Source organism: Rutidosis leptorrhynchoides, chromosome 10 (genome assembly GCF_046630445.1).
Source record: "Rutidosis leptorrhynchoides isolate AG116_Rl617_1_P2 chromosome 10, CSIRO_AGI_Rlap_v1, whole genome shotgun sequence".
Lineage (NCBI taxonomy): Eukaryota > Viridiplantae > Streptophyta > Magnoliopsida > Asterales > Asteraceae > Rutidosis > Rutidosis leptorrhynchoides.
This window is the reverse complement of record NC_092342.1, coordinates 23,296,363-23,307,516: the sequence shown is the minus strand read 5'-3', so window position 1 is coordinate 23,307,516 and position 11,154 is coordinate 23,296,363. Positions and strand designations below refer to the sequence as shown.

Below are 11,154 nucleotides of genomic sequence, written 5' to 3'. Positions count from 1 at the left end.
TTGGGGTGAGGCAGTGGACTGTACGATCTATCTAGCAAATCGTTCTCCCACTAGAAGCATCAAGAACAAAACACCCATTGAAACTTGGAGTGGAAGGAAGCCCAGCATCTCACACCTTCGAGTGTTCGAAAGTGTGGCATATGCTCATGTGCCAGATCAGAAGAGGACCAAGATCGATGATAAAAGCGAGAAACTCATATTCGTGGGCTATGACTCAAGTTCGAAGGGTTACAAGCTATACAATCCCAAGAATGGTAAAGTAATCTCAAGTCGAGACATGGTGTTCGATGAAGAAGCAACATGGGATTGGAATATTCCCGAAGAGGAGAACTACGACTTTCTCCCTTATCCATTCGAGAGTACTGCAAGGAATGAAGAATATCTAGAAGTTCAAGAACCTTCTAGTACACCATCTCCGCACTCTCCACATTCTCCAAGCACTACACCTAATGAAGTGACACCAACATCAGGAGGAGAATCAAGTAGGCTATAACATCACACAAGGAGCATTGAGGAGTTGTACGAGGTAACACAGCCTATGGAGGATCTATCATTGTTCTGCCTTCTTGCCGATTGTGAACCAATAAGCTATGAAGACGCAACAAAAAGTCAAAAGTGGAAACATGCCATGGACGAGGAGATTCAAGCAATCCAGAGAAATGATACGTGGGATCTTGCTACTCTACCAAGAGGGCATAAGGCTATTGGTGTAAAGTGGGTGTACAAGGCCAAGAAGAATTCCAAAGGTGAAGTAGAAAGATATAAGGCAAGGTTGGTGGCGAACGGATATAGTCAACGAGCTGGCATAGACTATGAAGAAGTATTTGCTCCCGTCGCTCGTCTAGAAACTATAAGATTAATAATCTCACTTGCGGCTCAGCATAATTGGAAGATTTATCAAATGGATGTCAAATCTGCGTGCCTTAATGGTCACTTAGAATAAGAAGTCTATATCGAACAACCTTTGGGATACGTCGTGAAAGGCCAAGAGGATAAGGTGCTGAAATTGAAAAAGGCCTTATACGGGTTGAAGCAAGCGCCTCGAGCATGGAATAGCAGGATAGACAAGTATTTCCAGCAGAATGACTTTACAAAATGCCCCCATGAGCATGCCCTATACACTAAAGTTATCAAGGAAGGAGATGTTATGCTTGTGTGCCTATACGTGGATGACTTGATATTCACCGGTAGTAATCCCAAAATGTTCGAGGAGTTCAAGAAAGCAATGGTTCGGGAATTCGAGATGACCGACATTGGATTTATGGCTTACTATCTTGGGATCGAGGTAAAACAAAAGAAAGAAGGAATATTCATATCCCAAGAAGGTTATGTGAAGGAGGTGCTAAAGAAGTTTAAGATGAATGACTGCAAGTCAATCAACACACCTGTGGATTGCAATCTCAAATTATCAAAAGATGATGAAGGACACTTGGTTGACCCAAAACAATACAAGAGTTTGGTTAGAAGTCTGAGGTACCTAACCTGCATAAAGCCAGATATTCTCTACGGAGTTGGACTGGTAAGTCGATATATGGAAGCACCTATAATAAATCATTTGAAGGCAACTAAGAGGATACTTCGCTACATCAAAGGTACGATTGATTATGGTCTATTTTATTCGCCTTCTGAACACTTCAAGCTAGTTGGATACAGTGATAATGATTGGGCTGGAGACAAAGATGATCGTAAGAGTACGAGTGGTTTAGTGTTCTATTTGGGAGATACGGCGTTCACATGGAGTTCGAAGAAGCAACCCATTGTGACTTTATCTACGTGTGAAGCTGAGTTTGTAGCAGCAACATCGTGCACCTGTCATGCGTTATAGCTCAGAAAGTTACTAAATGAGCTTAAGTATTTTCAAAAGGAAGCTACAGAGATATATGTGGATAACAAGTATGTGATTGTTCTATCATAGAAACCAGTCATCCATGATACAAAATACCATTACATAAGGGAGTGTGTTACAAATAAAGAGGTGCCGCGAAGTCACTTGACCAAGTTCCTGATATTTTCACAAAGCCCCTAAAACACGAGACATTTCAAAGATTACAGAATATGCTCGGAGTGACAAAATCAAGTTTAAGGGGGGCTGTTGGAAACTAAACTTGTTTTTGGGCTATGTGTTTTGGATTTGGGCTTGCAAGTATACAAGTATATGGATCAAGATTGTAGCCCATTATCTAGAAACCTCGTGGAACATGTAGTAGTCAAAGTGTGTAGAAAAATCTTATAAAATATCTAAGTCTAGAATTATCATGAGAATACTTAGGAAATATCTAGATATTAGTGGATGGTGAAGTGTTCTAGAGTAGTCCATTGTGTAGTATAAATAGAGGGCTTCATGTTAGGATATTAGGACCCAAACAACGCAAGTAATTCTACAAGATTACTTTCCGAGTAGTGATTCCAACAAGATCACTCAAACCCACTTAATGAACGAAAGATAATAAAGGTTGAAATGTAAAGAATGACACAAGATATAACGTGGTTATATGCAATCGTTGTGATTGTTTTAGTCCACAGACCAACTAGAGATTGTATATTTACTGAATATTTGAGAGTGGTTTATTACAATGACTATGAATGAGCTCTATATATAGAGCAAATAAGAAACAACCAAACTACAACTTGATCTTCAAGTGTGCTAGTAATCATCAACTTAGAACCAACTAGCCATGCTTTACACCCTTGAATTACCATGATCACAGCCTCAATTAAAGGTGTAAAGTACCCACTTTGCACCTAAAGCAAAAGGTTAGTCAATAAAATACGGAACCCATTTGAGCAACTTGATCAACTTGCTGCCAGACATCAGATGCGCCGCATCTGATGAGTGATGCGCCGCATCACCAGCTTCCACGACTGCAGATTCAAGTACCAGCTCCAGATACGCCGCATCTGGATCTGGATGCGCCGCATCTGACCCCTTTGATGCGCCATTTCAGCTCAATGCTGCGTATCTAAAACCTTCGGACTATTTTGCTCTATGAATGCGCCGCATCGATGCTCAGAAAGATGTTCCTTGTTGTTTAAATGTCTCCACACTCCAACAAATCTCCCACTTGGAGACTTTGAACAAAACTCCATTCATATCAATGATTTTAACCAAGAACATTAAACCACCTTCGATTACCACCAAATACCATTTGGAACACGCACGCTCAACACATACTTTGGATGAGTAGACTTTCGATAAAAGGTCTACAATACTACTTGTTAAACTTGTAATACAATTCAAATCTCTAGTTGGGGTCTTCTCTCATCAATTCGTGAGAAGACCAATTGAGGTAATGCAAAACCTCAATTTCTCCGTCGTAACCACCTTAGTAAACATATCGGCATGATTCTTCGTACCAAGGATTTTCTCCAAGAATAAAGTGCCATCATTTATATGTTGTCGAATAAAATGATACCTTATCTTGATGTGTTTCGTTCGACTATGAAACACCGGATTCTTCCCAAGATGAACCGCACTTTGATTATCACAATACAAGACGCAATAGTCATGTCTTTTACCCAACTAGCCTAAGAAGTTCTTCAACCACACTAACTCTTTAGAAGCTTCCGCAATAGCCATGTATTCGGCTTTGGTGGTTGACAAAGCAACACTCTTTTGCAATCGAGATAACCAACTAATCGTCGTCTTCCCCATTGTGAAAACATAACCCGTAGTGCTTTTCCCCGAATCATCACATCCACCCAAATCAGCATCAGCATAACCTCTAAGTATGAGATTGTTTTTAGAGAAACACAATCCCATATTAGAAGTACCTTTCAAATAATGAAGCAACCATTTGACCGCTTCACAATGCTCTTTCCCCGAATTAGACATATAACGACTTACAACTCCCACTGCTTGAGCAATATCAGGTCTTGTACAGACCATGGCATACATAATACTACCCTCGGCCGATGCATATGGAACCTTTTCCATATCCGTTTTGTCTTTTATCGTCTTTGGTGATTGACTTTTCGATAACTTTAAGGTATTTCCCAAAGGCATAGAACGAGCCTTTGAATCTTCCATGTTGAACCTCTCTACTACTTTCTCAATATATTTGGATTGAGACAAGTATAGAGTACCCTTCACACGATCACGCACAATACTCATGCCAAGTATTTGCTTAGCACCACCAAGATCCTTCATCTCGAATTCTCGGGAAAGTAATCCCTTCAACTTGTTAATTTCGGACATGTTAGAACCTGCAAGCAACATGTCATCAACATACAACAATAAGATTATGTAAGAAGACTTGAATTTCTTCAAGTAGCAACAGTGATCCGCTTCACATCTTAAGAAACCAATCTTCTTCATAAACTCGTCAAACTTCAAGTACCATTGCCGAGGTGCTTGCTTCAATCCATACAAACTTTTCTTTAGCTTACAAACCCACTTCTCTTTACCCTTTACCTCAAAGCCCTCGGATTGCCTCATGTAGATCTCTTCAACAAGATCACCATGTAAGAATGCAGTTTTTACATCTAGTTGCTCAAGATGTAAGTCTTCGGATGCAACCATAGAAAGTACCAAACTGATAGTAGTCATTTTAACTACCGGTGAAAATATCTCTTTGTAGTCAACCCCTTCCTTTTGTTGAAAGCCTTTGACTACCAAACGAGCCTTGTACCTTCTCTTGCCATCTTACTCATTCTTGATTCTATACACCCATTTGCTTTGCAATGCCCTTTTATCATGAGGTAACTTCACTAGTGACCAAGTTTTATTCTTTTCAAGTGACCCCATCTCTTCTTTCATGGCAAGCTCCCATTGTATGGATTCTTTTATCTTCCTTGCCTCAAAGTAACTTTCGGTTTCACCATTCTCGGTATAGAGCAAGTAGTTTGCTGATGGAGAATACCTAGGATTAGGTTTGGGCACTCTAGTCGAGCGTCTTGGTGTAGGAGCAATCGGAATGGTTGGACCGGTTTCATTTGTGTCCTCCTCATCACTAGAACTCGCACTATGTTCGAAATCATCACCGCTTTTCGAACCATCCCCATCATTAGCATTTTCTGACGCCTCACCGTTCATCGGCAATTCATTGTTCCCCGTACTCCCACTAGAACCTGCAAGATCATCAATAGAAACATCGTTAAAAGTAACATGACCCGGTTTAGGACTCCCCGTTTTCGGTTTGCCATAGACCGAATCTTCATCAAAAGTAACATCTCGTGAACGAATTACTTTTCTAGCTTCGTTATCCCAACAACGATAGCCCATTTCATCCGACCCATAGCCAATGAAAATACACTTCTTTGACTTAGCTTCAAGCTTGTCTTTATTCACATCTTTGGTCTTTACATATGCATTACACCCAAAGATCCTAAGGTGACCATAACTCACCTTCTTGCCTTGCCATTCTTCCTCGGGAATTCGGAAACCCAACGGTGTTGAGGGTCCCCTATTTATCAAATAAGCCGCCGTATTGACCGCATCCGCCCAAAACATCTTAGGCAAACCGGCATGTAGTCTCTTACTCTTAGCCCTTTCATTTAACGTACGATTCATACGTTCGGCGACCCCATTGTGTTGCGGTGTCTCCGGTACCATTTTCAACATTCTAATACCGAGCTTTGCACAATGGTCTTTAAACTCAAGACTACCATATTCCCCTCCATTATCCGACTTCAATCACTTGACCTTCAAGTTAGTCTCATTTTCTACCATAGCTTTCCACTTCACAAAAGTATTAAATACATCGGATTTAGCTTTAAGAAAATAAACCCATACCTTTCGAGTGGAGTCGTCAATGAAGGTGACATAATAGCGAGAACCTCCATGTGATTCTACATTGGTTGGACCAAACACATCCGTAAGAACGAGCTCTAATTTCTCCAACTTAGGTGCATTCCCCGATTTCCCAAAAGTCACCTTCTTTTGTTTCCCATATACACATGGTTCGCAAAACCCAAGTTCTACCTTTTTCAAATCCGAAATTCTCCCACTCGAAACAAGCATCTTCATACCCTTCTCACTCATATGCCCGAGTCTTCGGTGCCATAGAGTTGATTCGGACTCAACATTAACCGTAGCAACCACCGTGTCTTCATCAAACACTTCAACCATATAAAGAGTTCCCCTTTTATGTCCACGAGCCACTACACAACTACCCTTAACTACCTTCCATTGGTGGTTTTTAAAAGTAACCGCGTTACCTTCATCATCTAATTAACCAACCGAAATAAGTTTCCTTTTCAATTTAGGAATGTACCTTACGTTCTTCAAGGTCCAATTAGAACCAAGAGTAGTCCTCAAAACAACATCTCCAATGCTCTCTATATTGAGTTGCTTGTTGTCTGCCAATCTCACCTTGCCTTGATATAAGCAAAAATTCTTCATCATGCTTTTGACATGAGTAGCATGAAACGAAGCTCCCGAATCCAAAATCCAAGACTCCATAGAATTTTCAACACTACACAAAAGTGCATCATCACTTTCCCCTTCGGCCAAGTTTACACCTTTCGCCGAACCATTTTTACAATTCCTTTGAAAGTGTCCCTTTTGATTGCAACCCCAACAAGTAACTTCACTTCTATCTTTCGATGGATTCCTCTTCTTAGACTTCTTCCTACCCTTCTTCTCACCGCGTTCAAATTTTCTACCCCGGTTGTCGGTACTTAACAAAGAACCGGACGTTGATTCTCCCGAGTTTCTCCTACGAGTATCTTCACCAAGAATCAAATCCCTTATAGCTTCAAACGCTAGCTTAGTAGTTCCCGTAGAGCTACTAACCGCGGTAACCGTACCTGACCAACTTTCCGATAATGATGAAAGCAAGATAAGTGCTTTTAGTTCATCATCAAACTTAATCTCTACCGATTCAAGCCTTGACACGATATTATTAAATTCGTTGATATGATCCGTTGCACTCGTACCTTCCTTCATCTTAGTATTGAAAAATTGACGCATGAGAAATACCTTATTTGCAGCGGTATGTTTCTCATACATGTTAGAGAGTGCTTTCAAGCAAGCAAACGTCGTCTTCTCATTCACAACGTTGTATGCAACGTTCTTAGCAAGTGAAAGACGAATAGCACCCAAAGCTTGACGATCCAAAAGCATCCAATCGGCATCGTTCATGCTTTCGAGCTTGGTCTCTAACAAAGGTTGATGTAGCTTCTTTTGATACAAGTAATCTTCAATTTGCATCTTCCAAAAGCCAAAGTCTCTCCCATCGAATCGGTCGTTTCTAAACTTTCCATCTTCCGCCATCGTCCGCCATCGTTCCCTTAACGAAACCTTGTGCTCTAGATACCAGTTGTTAGGATATTAGGACCCAAACAACGCAAGTAATTCTACAAGATTACTTGCCGAGTAGCGATTCCAATAAGATCACTCAAACCCACTTAATGAACGAAAGATAATAAATGCGAAAATGTAAAGAACGACACAAGATATAACGTGGTTATATGCAACCGTTGTGATTGCTTTAGTCCACGGACCAACTAGAGATTGTATATTTACTGACTATATGAGAGTGGTGTATTACAATGACTATGAATGAGCTCTATATATAGAGCAAATAAGAAACAACCAAACTACAACTTGATCTTCAAGTGTGCTAGTAATCATCAACTTAGAACCAACTAGCTATGCTTTACACCCTTGAATTAGCATGATCACAGCCTCAATTCAAGGTGTAAAGTACCCACTTTGCACCTAAAGCAAAAGGTTAGTCAATAAAATACGGAACCCATTTGAGCAACTTGATCAACCTGCTGCCAGACATCAGATGTGCCGCATCTGATGAGTGATGCGCCGCATCACCTTCTTCCACGACTGCAGATTCAAGTACCAGCTCCAGATGCGCCGCATCTGGATCGGGATGCGCCGCATCTGACCCCTTTGATGCGCCATTTCAGCTCAATGCTCCGCATCTAAAACCTTCGAACTATTTTGCTCTATGAATGCGACGCATCCACCCTTGGATGCGCCACATCGATGCTCAGAAAGATCTTCCTTGTTGTTTAAACGTCTCCACACTCCAACACTTCACCCCTCATTTGTAATTAAGCAAATCAAGTAAAAAACAAAGCCTTCAAGATCAATCAAACATCTAAATCATCAATCCTCTCTTCCACAAATAATATACACATAACCTCTTATTTCTAACACAAAATGCAGTTTTGTTATAGTGAACCAAAGTCAGGAGAATTCATCGATATTGGGATTGCTAGATGTGGGTATTTATGCTCAGCGAAATCATACATTTTTTTTTTTTTTTTTTTTTTTTGAAAACTAACTTTTATTGAATTATAAGGACGGCTAAAAGCTGAATACAAGAATACATGATCAATCAGCTCACTAGCAGTGGGCTATAATTGAATTGCCACCCTAACTAACAGATTCATCTAACCAAACCAGTGAGATAAGCCATCATTTACACCATCAGACCATCGAACCAACCATCACCTTCACCTAACTTCTATTTGATGATCACAGCTTCTTTGGGAGTCAGACGCCAAACTTTAAAATGTTGGATGATTTTCGATGATAATTTCAAACTTGCAAGCACATCCTCATTGAGGAATGAACCCCTGCTTTCATGCAAGCTATGGGTTATCTAATTCCAAAAGGAAGTTCCATTTCCTTGCCCCACCTTACGAACCCATGATGAGAGTATTCGGATATCTGCTTTTTCAGTATCAAACCCACTTTGTTTTATCCCCATCCAAAACAGACGATCTCGATCCATTAAGTGAGTCCGAATTCAGTCCACTTTGGTTACCATTTATGCAATTTTTACTCTTTTAGTTTCGTACAATCAGAGCATATAAGACACATTCATTCTGAAATATATATATAAATCAACATTTTTGATTCAGTCATCATCATCTGAAATAAACTCCAACAGTCAAAATCCAAAGTCTTTCACACGACGTTGAACCCCGACTCCGAGCCAGAATAGGACCAACCATCAGTTTCGGCCGACGCCGACGCTGGAACCCACCGACTTCGCATGCTTTAAGGAGTGAATTTAAAAAGATTAGTTTTGCATTATCCCCAACAACGATAAATCTTTTTATTCTCTTTCTTCCTAAATTTTGATTTATCATTTAGATTTATATTCATTCACTAATTCTGTTCAAGTTCTTTAATCACGGACAACAAATCTTTTCCACCCCCTCTATATTAGTTCCAATCAATATGCATAGGTAATTAGGTATATAGGTCGTTATGTTTTTTTTTTTTTTTCCGTTCCATCTCCTTCAATTTCTTCAAAGAATCGGTATTCGTACGAATCATTCAATCTGAAAATCGTAAATCATACCAATACATATACTTAATCATGGTTCTTTTATAAACTAAAGATATTATTATCATGGGAAACCAAACTATAAAAAATAATAAAACCCAGTGGGCCCAATTCATCACAGTCGGATCATACGTCTAAAAATAGTACATAAAACCTATATGGGCCCAATTCTTCAGGATCAGTCCTTTTAAGTACTCGGTAGTCGCGCGTAATATCTGATTTCACCGAATAAATAAAATCCCTAATTCAAACCCTAACTTTCCCCACAATCAAACACCGCATCTACACACAAATCATGATAATGTCTGCTACTACCTACCTTTCGAAATTCAAATTGAAATCATCAAAAATCTTCCTGTCAAATCATTGGTTCAATTCAGGTCAGTTTCAAAATCATGGAAGTCATTAATCGATAGCTCGGAGTTCATCGCTAATTATCACTTCAACAACGATCAGCTGCAGCAGCATCGTGTTCTTGTAAGGTACGCTGATCCAAAAGTAGAGAAATATGTTTCGATTGTGGATGATGATAGTTTTCCCCGACATAAGTTTCCGTTGATTGTTCCATCGAATATTAGACGGCTACTCGGTTACGATCCTAGTATATTGGGTAGCTCTCAAGGTGTGATCTGCTTTTGTGTCGATTTCGGTGATTCTACTTACTGGTATTATTCAGGTAATGAAGCAAAAACATTCGTTCTATGGAATCCTACGATTCAAAAATCTGTTCCTGTCGTTGTCCCTGGTCTGGATGATAGAAACTATAGGGACTTCAAAAACGTTTATGGTTTTGGGGTATGTCCTCGTACTAGTGTCGCTAAACTTGTCAAAGTGTCTTATATTTCAGATTTGATAGATATTGATACTCACACCCCGCAAGTTGAGATTTCTAGTCTAAGTTTGGGGTCTTGGAGGAGGAGTTCGTCTATGAATGTGCCCCGTAAATGCATTCAATTGAGACAGAATCATGTATGTGTAGATAAGTGTATTTATCGGTATGCCTTTGATAGGACTGTTATCGGTAAAACCTACCATAGTAAGAACTTGATACTGTCATTTGATATGACAACTGAAGAATTTACAGAAGTACAACTTTGTGACGGGTTAAAAGAAGAATATTCGGGTGATGCATACGGTTGCTGTGGCTATTTGAGATTATCTAAGTTAGGGACATCTCTTGTTGTGCTTGAACCCAAAGATGGATTGTATAAAGAAATTTCTGTATGGAGGATGGAGCATGGGGTTCCAAACTCGTTTACAAAGCTATTCATTATTAAGTCATTAATTGAATCATTACAGATAAATGAGGTACATGGCTTTAGGAAAACTGGTGAACCTATTATTGATACTGGAATGACCACTACTGATAAAAATTATATAGGAGATATAGTTGTTTATGAACCCAAGTCGGGAGAAATCAGTGATATTGGGATTACTAGTGCTGGGTGTTTATACTTGGCTCAATCATACATCGAAACACTAGTTTTGCATGATCACTGAGGTGGAGAATAAAGTTATTAGTAACATTCTAAAGTGCAGAGCTAAGAAGACATGACTAACTTTTGGAGCAAGTAAGCAAGGTATGTGGATTGAACTACAATTATAGGCAATTTAGTTGGATTTAGTGAAAGGTATATACACTACATATTAGATGTTCCTAAGTTTTTGGATTATAATATCACATTTTTTGTGAGCTTTATTATGTTTAGTTATAAGTACTCTGTATTCAGATGTCAATGGCCAGATTTATCATTTATGCAATTTTTACTCTTAGTTTCCTACAATCAGCGTATAAGACACATTTATTGTGCAGCGAAGAGGCACCTTTTCTTTTCGTAGAGTGTTTGTATTAGAGAATAAAAAACTTATTATTAGTGGTTTGATATGTATAAACACA

At 39.4% G+C, this 11,154-nt stretch overlaps 1 protein-coding gene across 1 annotated transcript; it reads left to right on the top strand.

Annotated features, from left to right (window-relative positions):
- The first annotated feature begins 628 nt into the window (after positions 1-628).
- On the top strand, positions 629-10,757 carry LOC139870108 (F-box/kelch-repeat protein At3g06240-like). The gene is made up of 2 exons (XM_071857960.1): positions 629-714; positions 9,638-10,757. The coding sequence occupies exons 1-2, from the start codon at positions 629-631 to the stop codon at positions 10,755-10,757; spliced, it is 1,206 nt and encodes a 401-aa protein (XP_071714061.1).
- Positions 10,758-11,154: the final 397 nt, after the last annotated feature.